Raw genomic sequence first — 17,294 nt, forward strand, 5'->3', positions numbered from 1 at the left:
TTTATTTCAGTTGTGAAATTCTAGAACAGGATAGAAAATGGATTTGGGATATCAAAGAACTGGATCAGATGTGAGACAGATAATTATTAACACAGATGTCTTGGAGGAATGTGCCTTCTTCCCTAATACCTGATGAAGCAGAATCCACTAGCAGTTGGACTGGCACCCTTGGCATTAAAAATTGGTGACTTTCCTCAATAAAGATGTATTCTGTATTTGCTTTCTGGTTTATGAGCCTATAGGGGATGCAATCTCATTTCAAAACTTTACTCTCTAACCAATAGAACTAGTAGTATTTTTATTTGTCTTTTAATACAGTCTCAGATTTCTTTGTACCATCCAGTTACCAGCTGGTAGGGACTGAAATTAAATCAAATATTTGGCAGTTTATTGTAAAATGGGCATTTGTGTCAGTCATGTGTGATTACCCAATGGATGCATTTTGAAAACATATGTGTGCTGTCCTAGCTAATGTACATTGATTACAGATTGTGAGTGATATGAATGAATCTATAAAATTGAGTTCTGGAATCGTACTTAATTTTGCTTCACTTAGAATGGAATATATAAGAAGTGGATAGAACTGGTTACACAAGAACACAAGGCCTGAAAGAAAAAAGAGGGAATTAAGTTGCTGGGAAAAAAAAAAAAACGCACAAGGAGCCTGGCTGATGTGCATCACTAGAGGACAAGTTTATAGTATCCCTGACATTATGCTAACCTGAGCTCAGACTCTTTATCTTTATTGCAAACCCAGGGTCAGAACTTGTCCCTGCAACAGCATATCGCAGGATGGGGCTTTCTGCAATGCTCTGCACACTACTGCCTGTCTAAGTAGTTCACTTGTTCAATCACTGCAGGATCCACCATTTTCTCACAAATGCAAAATTTGTATTCACCACACTGTGCAGTGCCTATGTTTGAACCTTGAAGCCACACACACTCTAGGAAAGGACTTGAGCTGACTTCTTGGATCTGAAACCTGTGAAAAAAATAACAAAGATTTTCACCATCCCATGAAAAATTCCACAGACTAATATAATAATTCATGATGGCTGCTACCTATTTGACCCACACTAGCATACAAACTCTTTTATGGAGGCTTGTCTGGATGAATAAACAAGTGATGAGCAATCTGATGACAAACTGTGGGGATGGGCAGCTGAGTACTAAGTGGTGGCTAAAGGCTCCTGCCTTTGGTTCACAAGAAATATGCATGGACTTGGTCTGTTCCTATCTGCATAGTCACTTACAGATCCGTGGAGAAAGCTGATCCATCCTCCCATAGCCAGGGCCCCTCAGATCCATTGTGAGACAGACCAGTCCAGAAAGAATACGAACTGTAAGACTGTGCCGATTGCATTACGAAGTCCTGTACAGAAATAAATATGAAGCCTGTGAATCACATCCCTGCTTCATTCATAACGGCGTATGATTTGGAAAAGGAAAGAAGGAAATTAAAGTGAAGTATTCACACCTGTGTGTAATAGACATTGTTTTGCAAGTGACTCTGGGCAGTGCCTCCTACTCCTGGCAGTTAAGTGCTATTTTGGAGATAAGAAAAATGAACCTGCTGAGAGCCTTTAGCAGTTATCAGCTAAAATGGTCACTGAGATAACCACAGACTGCACATAGCTGGGTAAAAGATATAGGATAATGACTCCGTTCTAACACCCTTCTAAAGCTAATGAGTACTAGCTCTATTATATTTGACCTGAGGTGGGGTGAGGCTCTAGATGTAGACCCAAGCTGGTGTGTCTCAGTGAACTCTCCTGAAGTCAGTGAAGATGCGTAAGAGAGAGTACAGCCACAGTACAAGCAGAGTGACTTCAAAGAGACAGGGACCAAGTTTTTTGCAACTTGGTCCAGCACGTGCATGCCATAGCATACTGTTCCAGTAGAAAGATGGAGTGACTGTTCAGACCACATTAGATGTAGTGCATGTACTTAGAAAGAGGAAAGAACAACAAAAAAGAATCTTTACCAGCTCTTTCTTACTCTCTATCTTAAGAAATCTGGACTCCAGAGCAGAGCACCGAGCCTTGCTTTCTTGCCAAGTTTTCCATTCCTTTGAAAAGTAGTAACAGTTCTCCCCATACTGCAGCCAGGTCTCAGGACAAGGAGTACATTTATATCCTTGAAAACAAAACAGCACCTGATCAGCTTTGTCAGCGATGGCAGTCTCTTCTAGTCTAGTGGATTTCTGCAAGATCACAAGAGCAGTGCACAGCCTCTCTACCACAGAGAAGCAGCAACTCCTCTTTCATTCTGCAGCTAAATTCACATCTTCAGGGGAGACTTTATGAACACAGCTGCCAGAAGACCGGAATAACATTTCAAAATTAAAATCAGATAAACAAATACTAAAGATTTTTTGAATATGAGCAGAAAGCCTGTGAAAATATGTGTATGAAATCCAGAACTGTAGAACTGATAATGACTGATTTTTGCACCGTATTTGAAGCCTTCCAGCTTCACAATGAGATGGAGTGCTGGGGTACTCTTTTTTCTTCTCCATGCAATGGGATAACTGCTGGTAGGAGAGTGCTAGTACAGCACAACTAGAGGAAATTTTGACGATTGAGTTATGTTCACAGAGACATGGATCTAGGTGGACATACAGGTAGAGGGAACCTAGACTTTCAGTCATACGGGGTCATCTCTATTCATGTGAACTTTCAGTTTCTTGCTAACAACTTAAGGGTCAGCTCTTCCCTCCTATATGCTTTGCAAAGCAACTTATACTGGAACTTCTCTGGCAGCATTTCATATATGCTATGGATTCAGCATGCAGATGGCAGATAGTGATGGCCAGCCAAAGTGAAAGATATTGCACCCATTGTTCTTCCAAAAATACCTTTCTGACAGCTGGACTTTGTCTCATTCTGCCATATTATTCTGTTAGCTGCTTGTTGGGGCCCTGGGTAATACTGAAGCCAGTAAGAATTCAAAATATTCAATTTTTCCACCACTCTTGCACAATCTAGAAAATCCCTTTTCTAGTTGGAAACAGAAATAATCACAAGTGGCAAAAAGACCTGCCAGATAAAATATTTTGGAGAACTTTGGGAACTGGGTCCAAACTACTGGGTGGATCATGACTATTGTTTTGCAGTTCACAAGGCAATTTGATATTATAACAACTCAGTACCAGCTGGGAATATGGGGACTTGATGCTGGATGGCAACAGATAGCACAGCACAGTGCACTTGATTCTTACAAGTAGCTTCTGGTTTCTGTTAAATTCAAATGCAGACTTTTACAAAGACAATAATTTTGTCACTCTTTCACAAGCCTTTCATTTATAATGATTCTCTTCCCTCCACTATGTGATAATCTAGCATATTAAGCCCACTCAATATTAAAGATTCAAACCATTATTTTACACAAGTTAAAATATACCCTCTGGATATGGTCTGTAAACTGTTAACACCAGTGATTCCAATCCTATTTGGCAGAGGTCAGCACTATTTGATCTGCTGCATCCACTACTATGTAACAGACTAAAACTGTCTTGAGCAGTCAACGCATTCCAGAAAACTAGTGCTAGTAGGAATTTTCCACCATTTTTTTTTATCATAATTCGCTGAAACTGACAACAACAAAGGGGGAATGGTGGCATCAATGAATTTGCCTATTGAAAACACTTTTTTAATATAAAAACAGAAGTATCATAATTGGGAAGTAATGGGAATTGTAATTGGGAATTAAAATTGGGAAGTAATTGGGAAGTAAAAAACAGAAGTATCATCATCATCATCATGAAGTATCATCATCAATACTTTCTGAATTAAAATGTTTATTTGCTTTAGGATTTAAAAACGCTCCATTACAAAAATTCAATAAGCATACTTCAAAGAGACTGATACTTAAGAAATGGAAATGCAGTCTTTTCATTGATTCACCAGAAATTAATTTTCCAAAGAAATAATTCAGAGCAATTTTAGAGATTTTGAATTTTCCTTTCAATATTTTTGATAGAAAACAATCATATTTGTGGTTACCATGAGGTGGAATCACCTTCTTCCCACCAGTATGTACCTCTGGAGGTGGCAAGTTGCTTTACAGTTTCTGACAAGTTCAAATTCTGAGCCTGGAGGTGCTCCAACTGCTGGCTGAGGTTTTCCATAATTGCCTTTTGCAGGGTGAAGTTTTCATCCCTTTCACGCACAGCATGGCAGACCAGGATGACTTGAATGACAGTGAAACAAGAATGAATTTGTTCCATTAATATTAAAGGCAAAGAGCTCAATGTCCCCCAAATAAACTTACCAAAGACGCATATTTCTCCCCCAAACCAAATATACTTGACCTACCTACACTTTGTGTGTACTACATAAGACATATCTACATCCTGACACATACTACATCATGATTTTGATGTCTGTGGAGTCTCCTGGGTGGGCAAATTCTTCCAGAAAGGGATCATTTTTTTTCTCCATTAATTCTTTAGGCTAATCATTTTCCTTAAATTGCTTCTAGTTGTTCATACAGCTCTGACCACCCCTTCTGTGACCATACTTACACTTGGCTGCCAAGACCCCTGTAGCTGCCACTGAACTTAGGCAGACAACCCCAAGCGCCATTGTAGCCAGTTGCCAACAGGAAGATCGACTGCGAGAATCTGAGATACAAAAAAAGAAGGAAAGCATCAAGAACAGGCACAGAATCAATAAATGTCTGAGGCTGGCAGGGACCTCTAGAGGTCGTCTGGTTCATCCCCCTCTGCTCAAGCAGGAACACCTAAAGCAGGTGACCCAGGACCATGACCAAATGGCATTTGAATACCTCCACAGGAGAAGTCTCCACAACCTCTCTGGGCAACCTGTGCCAGTGCTTAGGCACCCTCACAGTAAAATGTCTCCTAATGTTGAGAAGAAACTTCCTGTGTTCCAGTATGTACCCATTGCCTCTTGTCTTGGCAGTAGGCACCACTGAAAAGAGCCTGGCTCTGTCCTGTTTACAGCTTCTTTCCAGGTATTTAAATACATTGAAGAGAACCACACAAATACACACCACCACCCCGAGCATTCTCTTCTCCAGGCTGAAGAGTCCCAGCTTTCTCAGCCTTTCCTCATATATAATACACTTCATTCCCTTAATCCTTTTCATAGCCCTTCTTCGGACTATCTCCAGCATGTCCATGACTTTTGTACTGAGGATCCCAAAACTGGACACTGGCACCTCTCATCTTTATGTCTCCAGATCCTACATTGCACAAGACAACATGACCAGTACTCTGCCCAGTAAATTGCTGAGATTCCAGTATACCAGTAAGTGGTATTACATTAAAAAAAATGTCCTGCCATTTGGCCGTGACCAGTTCTCCTCAGGAATTTGGGGCTAAGAAGTGACTAGGCCATAGAGATTAGCTTAGCCACGAAGTATTAAGAGAATACAAATTGAACAAATAAAGCTAAACAGCATAGATTTTCACATGTGTGAAAAGACCATCAAGGAAACATTTGGGCTCAAAACATGGTCAACATTTTCATATGCTGCGAGGTATTGGTGTATTTTGACTTTTGGGTGCCTAACCTGCCAAACTGGGAATGAATCTTGTGATTCATGACTTTTGTCTTCTTTTGGTAGACTCCAATACAACACTTCAGTGAGAATACTTAAATTATGTTGAAGTCACCAACAGAAATAACTGGGATACCTGCCTCTGATACTTCTGTCTTTTATCTCCTGTGTTCCCTAACCCTCTAACCTAACAGTTGGGATTAACCCTACTAGACTACTAGGAATTCAGCTTCAACCTCCAAATATAAAATACAAAGAACCCTTGAAAAATGAGTATGAAATAATCACAGACTAGCTAATAAGGGAAAATTTCTTTCAGAAAGAGCGCTTTAATCTGCTAGCCTAATAAATTCATTTGATTATTCAGGCTGGAACATAAAATCTCTTTGTTTTTCTCATACCTTTCATACAGAGCAATTTTAAAACACTAATGTGTAGAGTACAGAATACAGATTTGGGATCAGCCACATTCCCACCTTCCTCTGTGTCCTCTGTGAAGCTATATAGCATATTTTTTATGATTTTTAAGTACAAAAATGTATTTGTCCATCCGTTCCTCCCCCTGAGATATAACCTGCTTTTCTTAGCATTTATTTCAGTTACTCATATTTAAATGATTAAAACTTTCACAGGGTTCCTTAGACAGATTACTTCACTAACTTCCAGGACCTGACACTTGATATCTAGCCTGAACATGCCTTTTTTTCCTTAACTGCATCCCACAATTTTAATTAAGTCTCTCAAATTTAAGCACTTCTTCCCCTTTCTCCAGACTTCCATTCTTTTTAACATCCTGCTCTTTTTCTGTCCCTTCAATTTCTTTGAAGATTTGAGTCCAAAGGTCTCCCAGAAACTGAGCTGAAACACGTAGGTGGCAATCTCCTCTGAGTGCCACATGAAAATATTATCCAAGGTGAAAGTTTGCCCTGTGGAGAACTGTCCCCAACATCAACACTACCTTTTGCTCTGGCAGTCTGGATGTCCTTGGTTTGTAATTTTTCCAATGTCACGAACTTCAGGTCTGCGTATGTCACTTCTTCAGTCATTTCTGAAGGTTACAGGAGAAATCAAAGTTTGGGTTGATTCCATAGAAGAAACAGAGCTTAGGTTCTGGCTGGGATCAGATATACGCTCAGTGTCACTGCGAGTTGAGAGAGTGATTCATATAGCAGTCAGAAGGGTTTTTTTGGCTCATTCTCAAGGACTTCATGACACAGAGGTGCCAGGGTTATTTACATGCAGCAGAAGCTTCTAAAATGGAGTCCCGGAATAGTATTTAACTCTCCTGTGTATGCAGATTGCAATGGGGCATGGAAATCTCCAGTTTTCAATTCATGGAACAAATGCATAGTTACCCAGTTTGGGAACTGCATCCTTTCTGTAGAAAGAAAAAGAAGGAAGACAAGAGTTGAAGAGGAACTGATGTTAATTTTGGATTATGTCTAAACTATTCCTTGAAGTTTTTCAGCATCAGGAATATTTGTTTCCTGGCTTTATTCTCCAGTGATTAATATTCAGAAAATTTAGCCAAAATTTCTCCCCAGTCTTACTTGCTATGAGGAGGAATGGAGGTAAAATTAAGTGGGAACTATTCCTTTGCTTATTGTCTATGAGCACATCTCAGTTGTCCTGATGGGGTAGCACAGAGGTTTGTTAAAACCATTGCCCATTCCTGGGACATGAAAAAGTTTGTCCTTCCAGCTGTCCTTCCAGTTATGTCTGCACTGTAAAAGGGAGTGAGCTGAAGAAATCAGCTAATGGAGAGTCTAGGTAGAAAATTCACATGCCAGGGTATGATGCTGTGCTCCTATACTAGCTCAGGCCTAGAAGCAACCTAGGCACAGTCACATGTGACACATCACAATTCCCTCCTTTTAGCAAGAACAACTAACAGAGCACAGCAGCAAGTCACTGTGCTAGGAGTTGACACTGCATCCAAGGAGGAGTCACCCATCAGCTTGAGAGTCTGACCCATGGTCTCTAGAACACCGAGTGCTGGTAGTATGATGGAGAAGCTGAGCAAGTTTACCAGTATTTCTATGTCTGCTGAAAAAAAGGCAGGAATGAAACCTGAACCTTCTGTTTTATTGCATGTGGCACTGCTGCACACAGCTCAAGAGCTGCTGGTCTCACCAGCTGTGAATCTCTGGGACAGAGGAAGAGCACCAAGTAGCATAGAATCCCAAACTTTTATCTTAGAGTGGAAGAAATGAGTACAGTAACTTATACCACAGCATCTGGGCAGAAGACACAGATAGGCCAATAGATGTTAATTTCCAGGAGTGTCTTGGCCTGTCCCCGGTGAGATGGTGCTTGTGAATCTTCTGTCATACCTTCTCTCAATAACCATTATGTCATCAGTGGAAGGAACATGAAATGTGGAAGTGTTCTGCTCCTTTGCACCTAGTTCATTTGATAAAGATCCTATTTTGTTTTACAAGTGACAGAACCCTTTTGGATTATCATCATCCATTGTAAAATATATAAAAACCTTCATGATGTCTTGCTACACCAGCAATAGTACCAGGGGTCCTCATGAGTCCCAAATTTGTTCTGTATTTTACATTTCTAAATGTCCCTGGAGAAGTATTGGGTATGACTAATCAAGCTGGCTTTAGTGGAATACTCATTTGAAGAATAAGAGGGAACAAGCAGCAATTTCTGAAAGATTTCCAAGAGTAAGCAGTACAGCAGCACTTTTTTCAGTGCTTTAAGAAGTTTTACTCCCAGTTAAAATCATGCTACCTAAGAAATAAAAGAACAGGCTTGACATCCATCCCTTGATACAACCAGAACAGGATAGCTGAGACAGGACAAGAGTACCTTGTGCCCATGCTCAGATCTGCTTTCTCTAGAATCCAAGGAAAGATATGTGGAAATCACATAGTTTACTGTTGCATGGACTATTAGATTTTAAACTATGTCAAAGAACAATGAAAAGTCAGTGATAGGACATTTTTGTTTGTTTTAACAATTCTGTAAGTCTGATCACATTTTTAGAACCTTTTGAAAGGTGCCAAGGGAAAATATGAAAGACAACTTTTACTTCAATAATAAAATAATAAAATAAAGCAAAGACAAATAAAATATAGAGATAACTGAGGCAAAATATCAAGGGAAAGTGGAGAAATTGAAATCATTGTTGGATGACAGCCACAGACGGATTATTAGAAACACAGTATTGATGGCAATGCCATATAAATAGAAAAAGAATGATCAATGAAATTCAGCAAGAGTGAGTTATGGTATGCTTTTGGAGGGGTCACATCTTCACGTTGCACTGATGCTTTTTCATTAGATTTTTTTTAACCACTCTATCTGATATTTCTTCAGTTTGGTCCTTCTAGAATTTGAAATTCTTATGAGACTGAATTTCAGCTAAAAATCAACTGGTAATCTATTGAATTATGAGCAAAAATCCCCTGAAAAACATTGATAATTTGCTCTTCTTTTCCACATTTTATTCTAACAGTTTTTAAAGTTGCACATACAAGAAAAGCTATTTTACAGTTCTTTTGTGTCTTTTCTTCTAACTTCCATAGATCCATAGAATAGTAGAATGGTTTGAGTTGGATAGGACTTTAAGGATCATCTAGTTCCACCACCCTTGTCATTGGCAGAGATCTTCCAATAAAATTCTTATAATACACAAAAGAATTTAAGGAGAAAGAGAAAAAGAATATTGTCCACTTCCCACATAAAAAGAAAGCCATTAGCTCATGTTTCTATATTTCTTATTTGTCCACCAGGATGCAGAAACATTCTTCCAGTAGCAGACTAATTTAGAAACAAAAGCAATGAGAGAGAGAAAGAGACAGAGAATCATGCTAAGGAATGTTTACACTGCACCACTACTTTTATAATTAGAGAATGGTAAATGTTTTTTAGCGTGCCTTGTAAGAATACATTATGTTCATGAATTAATTGGTTCTGCTCTGCAACTCTAAAATGCATCACCAAGGCTAATGATTCACCAGCTTAACGCGATTGCAACATGGAGCAACAAGTCTCTCTAGTTGCTATCCTGCCCTTAACATACACTTATACACCAGTCCCAGGTGGTTCCCAGACACAAATAGTAACACATTTTTCGTTTTAGCTGTTCAAAGAGAAAGAGAACATGAACATGATTTTATGCAAGTAATGATATTCTGAGTAGTCATAAGCAGAAACAGAAATCCAAGGCAGCTCTACAAAATAAAGAAAATTAACCGGTTGTTGAATGGAACCTTCTAATTTAACTAATAGTAGGACTTATTGTATCCAGATAGGAGAATCAACATGTATCCCTTATGATGCAAAGTATTTGGGGAGATTTGGCTGGCCATGCAGGACTTTCAAGACTGGGACCTGTGAGAGAGAAGTAAGCAGACCAGTAGTTGCAGGACTGACACAGCAGGAGACTACCAGGTAACAGGCATGATGGCAGAGCCTTAAAGTGGGAGATCCAGGAGGCACAGTATATGCACATACACATATGCGCACAATTATTTATTATATTGCAAGCTCTTTCACCTAGCAGGAACTTCCCAGTTGTAACACACTCTAGACATTGATCACATGGATAAAGTCAATAGACTGAATCTGCAGAGGTAAGGGGCAGAAAAAGTGCTGGAGGAGGGAGAAGAATCTGATACACATTTAAATAGGTCAATAACATGACCTTCAACCCACTCCCCTCAGGGTAGGGGCGGGGAGAGGAATAATTTGTAATGAACAAACTCAGACCCTTTCTGCTAACAGAAGGGAACGTTCAGATCTGCAGCGATCTCTTGATGCCCTTCATCGAACTAGTTCAACATCTAAAGTAAGAACTCATAAGTACTGCTTTTCTCCTGATCTGACTGGAAGGTTTCAGAGAACTCTTCAAAAGAGAGGAAGAAGCACATCAAGAAAATAACGAAAGGTGACAGGCAGAACCAAACAGGAGTTGTCAGTGACAGAGAACAGAAGAGTAAAAACAAAAACCTGAAGGGCAGAGACAAAGGACAGATCCAGAGGCAGATTAAAAGAGGTAGAGTGGGAAGAGACTGGATTCAACATACAAGGAATGTGCTCTTTATTCTAATCAGTGAATGGGTGAGGATGAACAGAATCTAACAAGAAGGAAAGTCACCGAGTAGCTTGAGACAGCAAGAGGCCACAGAACCACCCCTTCAGGATGCATAACCTTGTCATGATCTGCTTTGTTTTAGGGTGTTTCTTATGGGTAAGTCACATCAAGTTCCTTTTCACGTGGTCTCTACTTATTTGTGGAGTTACCTTGGAAAGCTGGACAGCTGTTAGCAATTGATAATTACAGGAATTTCTGTTATACTAGAAAGAATTGGGCATATCAAATGCAGAAGAGAAGAATATTTGCTGTTATTCCAGGGATGATAACCCAGAGGTCAGGGTACCCAAGGCAGAAGAATGAGAAGGGTAGGAGTGCTGGAGAGAAAGAGATGAATTCAAATCGATGTGAGTGTAATATGTAATCCCCATATATATACACTCCCAATATTTGAGCATGGAGAATGATTTACATCTGTAGTATGGCATAGCTACAGATAAGGGAAAAGGGAAACTTGTGGTGAGTGCAAAGGGAAGTTGGAGTCTGCGCTAGAAACAATGTTAAATAGGATTTTATTCACTATGTGAAGTTAAGAATGTGAAATGGTGAAGTTGCCATCACAGTAACTTTAAATCTACAGCAGAATATACAGGGAAATTGTTGAAGATAACAGCAAGACCTTTCCATAGGAAATTCAGACTGGTAACTGTCTAGGTGACAGAGATAAATGTTGCATATCTTATTTGTTTTTCTCCTTCTAGTTCCCCCAAGTGAGGGGCGAGGAAGGGTGTCTCAATGCTGAATTGTGAGTATTTGGAGATCTTGCACTCTTTTAAGAAAACTGTGAAGGTCAAAGTTAGTAGTGGACATCAGTGTTATAACATGGTGACAGACATTTTCCATAAAAGCTTACTTTCATTTTGACTACTGAAAACTTACATAAAATACCCATTGCTTTGAAGGTTAAGTGCATTGATTGCTACCTATTCAACATATTCATCATGCAGTACTGTTTCTGCTCCCTATTTGGATAACTGTAATGATTAATAGTGTTCTGGTGTAATTTTGATTAGCTGAGATTATGAATTTGTAATTAACCTTTCCTTAAAAACTTGTTTTTTAAATATATTTCTTTGCTGAATGGTGGTGTTATTTGTAAGAATAATAGAAAATAAGGCAAATGAAGGGCACACAGGAATGGCACAAAGCTACGCCAGGGGAGGTTCAGGCTGGATATCTGGAAAATTTCGTTACCATGATGGTGGTCAAATACTGAAGCATACTTCCTAGAGAGCTGGTTGATGTCCCGTGACAGTCAGTGTTCAAGAAGCATTTGGATAATGACCTTATTAATATGCTTTAACTTTTGTTTAGCCCTCAAGAGGTCGGGCAGTTAGACACGATGACCTTTGAAGATGCCTTCCAACTGAACTATTGCATTGAATTCTATTCTATTCTATTCTATTCTGTTCCGTTCTGTTCTGTTCTGTTCTGTTCCTTTCCATTCCGTTCCATTCCGTTCTGTTCCGTTCCATTCCGTTCTGTTCCATTCTAAAACAAATGTGAAAAATGTCCTACGAGGATTCTGTTTTTACTAAATAAATATCTTTAAAAATGCACAGGCAGGTCTACTGACTGAAACTAAAGGAACATACAACACAGTATCCAAAATGTACCCACAGGGACAGAAAAAAATCAACGAGAAAGTCAGAAAAAAAAAAGAAAAAAAAAAACAAAGTGAAACATAATAACATTGGTCAGACTGAACTGTGAAAAAAAGCAAGGAAGTTCAGAAATTATAACATGATGCAGTTCCTAAGGTTTGCAAACCAAATTGGTCAGGCACAATTATCAGGGGAACAATAAAGAGATAAAGCCAAACAGAAGGGAAACTCACCTGACAAGATTGATGAGGTTGGACAACTGCCTCCTATATGAAATACTGTGTTTTTCTCATATTTTGTGTCATTTACAAGCTGGAGTGTAACTCAGGGGTGTGAGGGAAGCTGGAAGAGGATACAGTGGGGATCTTTCCATTTATTTGTTGTTCTATGTCTAACTATTTCTTGTACCTCTTCTCAGCTGTTCAGGTACGGAGTGGGTCCGTCTGTGGTATATCTGGTAAGATGACATATGATTACTTTAAAGATCTGTATCGCTGGACAATTCCAGCAGCAAATAGTGGGATTAAATGTGGTCTTGTAACTCACTCAAGGGTGATCCTACCCCCCACATTCCCTTTACACCTTCTAATGTTCTGCAGTATTAGCAAGCCAACCCCTAGACACTGCATTGTCTTTGGCAAACATTGACTTACAACCACAGGCCTCCTTTTTTATTCCATGTATACTTGCAAGTGCAATATTAATAAAGCCTTCCTGTCACTGTATGCCTTTTAAAAGGCTCATTTTTTTTTTACTAATTTCAGTCCATTTCCTTAGTAATTAAGGATGGGATTAAAAAGTGTGGCAGTTGTTGGGCTGCATTAGTAAGATTGTAGCCAGCAGATTGAGAGGTATAACTTTTCCTCTCCACTTGTCACTCATAAGGACACTTCTGGAATATTTAGTCCAGTTTTGGTCCCCCAGTACAAAAGAAGTATTGATAAACTGGAGCAAGGCTCCTGGAAAGCCAACAAAATAATCAGGGGACATGATGTGTGAGGAGGGGCTGAAAGGACTAGGTCTGTTCAGACTGGAGGAGGCTAAGAGGCAGGGGGGAAAGGGACCTAACTGCAGTTTTCTACAAGCTAAAGTGTATCTGAAGAGAAGACAGAGCCAGGGTTTTCTCAAAGTTGCACAGCCTAAAGATCCCAGACCATGGGCCAAGCTGCATCCAGGGAAGTTCTGATCAGACAGAAGATTAGGCAGAAGATCAGATAGAATAAAAAATGTTTACCCTAAGGATGATGCTGCACTGGAATGGGTGCCTGAAAGGATGGGATCTCCATCTCCACAGACTGTCCAAACTCTGCTGGACAAAGCCCCAGATAATTGTGTCTAGCTTTGATATTAGCCCTGCTTTAAGCAGGGAGAGATCTTAATATGCCCTCTCTAAACAAGATTTTTCTGCTCAAATTCTGTTTTCTCTCCCCTTCCAGGCTGGTGGTTGTGATTGGTGGACTGCTTCTTCTGTGTGGCCTGATTTCTGTCTGCATGAGATGCTGTTTTCATTGCCATCAAGGAGGGGACGAATCAGGTCCTCAGCCCTACGAGGTCACCGTCATTGCTTTTGATCATGACAGCACCCTCCAGAACACCATTACCTGTGAGTTGGCTTTGACAGAGGCTGGGGACCTCAGCACACTCAGCTGTGAAGGGATGTACTGTAAAAAGCCCAGGTTGGGGCATCTCAAGGTCCTCCAATGGGCTGACAGAGGAAAATCCCAGGCAGGATGCTGGGAAAGTGGCATCTGTAAATACTATAAATTAAGGTGCTCACCAAGCCTCATGTAGCAAATATGGTCAGATGGTGAATTGGTTGTAAGATGTGTTTGGGTGAACTAAGGGCAGCTACAGGTGTCTTGGTGCCATTTGATGAAGGAGCAATTATGGGATATTGCTGAGGGGGTTTCATTCCTCCCCAGGATGAAAGGGTAGGAAAAGGAAAATATTCAGGCCATGGGGACAGAAAACCTGTGCACTGTGCTCTAATCGTATGGTGCTTTCAGAATGAGGCAAATGGCTTTTGTGTCCTCCCTTCCAGCTCTCCATTCGGTGTTTGGACCTGCTGCCAGGAGAATACTAGCAGTGGCACACTCCCATAACTCTGTGCAGGGAACATCACCCCTCTCGGCGTCAGACACCCCTCCAGTCTACGAGGAAGCTCTGCACATGAGCAGGTTCACAGTCGCCAAGGCTGGGCTGAAAGTGACAGATGTGGATCCAGTGCCCAAAGCAAAACTGCAAACATCTGCTGAGGTCAAGGATGCCCAGCCAGCCCTTCCAGGACGCTAGTGCTTGTTTTTACTGAATGGCAGTAAAATAGAGAATGATTTCATTCAGAGGCTAGTTCTTCTGGGCAGGGCTAGGAATACCAGATTAAACTCCTTAGTCTAATGACAAAGGCAAAAAAAGATACTAAAATTCCAAATAGTTCAAGATCCAGCATATTTTGATGGTTCCTTTTGATACCTCCTTGAGATAATCAACCATTGGCATTCCCCAGGTCCATTTATTACACACAGATGTCATTAGAATCACAGTTTGCATGTATAATCTAACAGGCAGCAGGATCAAGGTGCTGAGATACTTTGCACGCTGGTGCTGGAGACCTGCAGGGAGATGGCAGGTGTTACCTCGTTGTACTTGCCTCCAGCCTAAGGTTCCTGGAGATGGCAGAGCTTTTCATACCAGGAAAAACAAAAATGTGAAAAGGCCTTACTACACAGTAATAAAACCAAACTCTAGGAAGGTGCCAACAATTCACAGTAAATTTTATAAAAAATAATAATAAAAAAGAGCTGTGTAGGAACACAGTCTGTATGTAAGCAAATGATAGGATACACTGGTAGTATGTGCAGTGCAGTTCCCTAAATGATTTATAGGATATATACAGCGAGCACACTCTGGTCCTGAATAGGATGTATAGCACTTCTGAAACAGCAGTTACAGGCTCTGGCATTTGAATTAAACCTATGATATATGTGATAGCAAATCAAACAATGGGAGGAGCAGGAACACAACTGCTGAAATAAAATTCAATCATAATTTAGTTACCTTCATATTGTATCTTATATTAGTTATTCCTACTGTTGCAGTCAAAAGCAGATTAAGCTAAATAAGATCATTTAAAACATTTAAGCCATTTCTCAGATAGAGATCATTTGTGAGTCTTTCCTGATCCATACATATATGTTGAATCATCCAGAAATCTTCATCAAACTGTTTGGATGAGCATAGTTATGGATCATCTCTAAATGTTCCTCGGACTAGGGAATCATGACAAGGTGACAGTTGAATTACATTGGTATTGTCTCTATCCCAGGTTCAGCAAAAAAAAACATTAAAAAAAAAGAAACATCCAATATCAAATAATAAGCAGTCATGAATTAACTGCATGTGTGTGTTGATGTTGATGTGAATGCACAGATCATGGACTTCACATCTGTTTGAAGTGCCTGCACAGCCCTTCCTGCTATAATCCTCACAGACTTTAATATGTTGATCTTCACAATACTCCTGTGAAATACAGAAACACGTGTTCATTTTGCAAGATAAGAAGAGAAAGAACCATGTTGCCAAATGTGTTTAAGAACGTAACTGCTGTTGAAATTAAAACCATGGAAAATTTTAGAAAGGAATTTAGAGAAGGTTGCTAAGATACCTTCAGGGACAACATAAAGCAGAACTGAAAAACCAAAACATCTTTGATGACGTCCCAGACCTTGCCCAGTCACAGAAATTTTATATCCAAGAAGAGAATTGAAAGAGGGTCTCGATTTCCTAGATCGCAAACTTTTTCCTGAATTACGTAGTCGTTAGCTAATTGTACCATTAATGAATGATAATCTAGAATAAAATAAATAAGTGACATATAAGGTTATGCCTTTTCTGCTCTACAACACGTCTGAAATAATAGTAACTGTTTGTGAAACATCTAATAGTGTGACCTGTTTCATCAGCTGGTCCCTGAAGTCCAGTTCAAGACTGACTTCTCCAGCAAGCTGCAGAACGTTTCCTGGAAGGCTCTTGTTTACTTTCCAGTCAGAGCCTGAAGCAAGCAGAGACATTTGGATCTGCTGAACATGTGTTGAGCACTATCAAGACCAGAAACTTCCTGGAAGTCTTCACAATCATTTCCACTGGGAACATACCATTCCTCCACTGCCTCCACAGGCGGCCGAGAACTGAGCTGTGCGTGCATTTAACATGAGATGGCAGACGTGCTCCACAGGGCAGCAATCCTGCTGCTGGAATTCCTCCCATGACTAGTAGAACAGGAATTAATAGTTTTTAAGAATTTTAAATAATAATTACACTGTAATTTTGATAAGATGTGCAATAAAAAGGGAAGATTTAAAATTCTTGATTTCCCCTTTCTCCACAACACATTACCTTTACTATCTCCTTTCTCCATTTCAAGGAAAAAGTTACATGTCACTTGTACCCAGAGCTGGGTAATACCTGCTGATTTATTTCCCCTGACCAGAACCAGTATAGTCTAACTCTCCTGCACTTTTCCATCTGCTCACATCCTTCTTCGCATGTCTCACACTTAATTGTAACATAGTGGAGCAGACACCTCAAGGCTTTTTTGCTGGCAAGAGATCAAATAATGTGACAACAATGATAGACATAACTTCACTTGTTAAGGGATAGTTTCCTACTAAAGTGATTTCAGATGAGCAATTTCAGAGAAAATATTTATAACTCTAGCAATGAATCAGACACTCAGAGCCTACAGGACATGAAACAACCAGATTAATAAATAACTAAATAGATAAATAAAATAGTAACAGATCTACAGACATTCTACATAATGATATGAGATGGTTTCTAAAAGCAACAATTAGATGTCATTGACTGGAGACAATTTACTCTTGTTCTTAGGTCTGTCATGAATTGACAAAGTTCTCTCTTCCAGAAACTATCTAAAAATGAGGACTTAATCAATAAAGATCAAGTGTACTTTGTGGGGAGAAAAAGTAAATAAATAAGTAAAGCAGAACCACACCCCATAAAAGTATATTATGCTTATTTACAGAGCTAAGCTA

At 39.7% G+C, this 17,294-nt stretch overlaps 2 protein-coding genes across 2 annotated transcripts; one reads left to right on the forward strand and one right to left on the reverse strand.

Annotated features, from left to right (window-relative positions):
• Nucleotides 1-6,896, reverse strand: LOC106046281 (C-type lectin domain family 1 member A-like). The gene is made up of 6 exons (XM_066990565.1): nt 6,485-6,896; nt 4,526-4,624; nt 4,042-4,191; nt 1,985-2,136; nt 1,254-1,372; nt 1-982 (listed from the first exon to the last, which is right to left on the reverse strand). The coding sequence occupies exons 1-6, from the start codon at nt 6,570-6,572 to the stop codon at nt 820-822; spliced, it is 771 nt and encodes a 256-aa protein (XP_066846666.1). The 5' UTR covers nt 6,573-6,896; the 3' UTR covers nt 1-819.
• A 3,267-nt stretch (nt 6,897-10,163) lies between these two features.
• Nucleotides 10,164-15,633, forward strand: TMEM52B (transmembrane protein 52B). The gene is made up of 5 exons (XM_013197203.3): nt 10,164-10,735; nt 11,341-11,384; nt 12,662-12,700; nt 13,680-13,846; nt 14,285-15,633. Exons 1-5 carry the CDS (start codon nt 10,688-10,690, stop codon nt 14,533-14,535), a joined length of 549 nt encoding a protein of 182 aa, XP_013052657.2. The 5' UTR covers nt 10,164-10,687; the 3' UTR covers nt 14,536-15,633.
• The last annotated feature ends 1,661 nt before the right edge of the window (nt 15,634-17,294 follow it).

This window comes from Anser cygnoides, chromosome 1 (genome assembly GCF_040182565.1).
Source record: "Anser cygnoides isolate HZ-2024a breed goose chromosome 1, Taihu_goose_T2T_genome, whole genome shotgun sequence".
Lineage (NCBI taxonomy): Eukaryota > Metazoa > Chordata > Aves > Anseriformes > Anatidae > Anser > Anser cygnoides.

Coding starts and splice junctions, on each gene's coding strand:
- TMEM52B (XM_013197203.3), top strand. CDS start 10,688: ATGCATAACCTTGTCATGATCTGCTTTGTTTTAGGGTGTTTCTTATGG. Junction 10,736..11,340: donor TTTTAGGGTGTTTCTTATGG/GTAAGTCACATC, acceptor TTCTCCTTCTAG/TTCCCCCAAGTGAGGGGCGA. Junction 11,385..12,661: donor GGGTGTCTCAATGCTGAATT/GTGAGTATTTGG, acceptor ACCTCTTCTCAG/CTGTTCAGGTACGGAGTGGG.
- LOC106046281 (XM_066990565.1), bottom strand. CDS start 6,572: ATGACTGAAGAAGTGACATACGCAGACCTGAAGTTCGTGACATTGGAA. Junction 4,625..6,484: donor CCAGACTGCCAGAGCAAAAG/GTAGTGTTGATG, acceptor TTTGTATCTCAG/ATTCTCGCAGTCGATCTTCC. Junction 1,373..1,984: donor TAGAGAGTAAGAAAGAGCTG/GTAAAGATTCTT, acceptor ATTTCTGTACAG/GACTTCGTAATGCAATCGGC.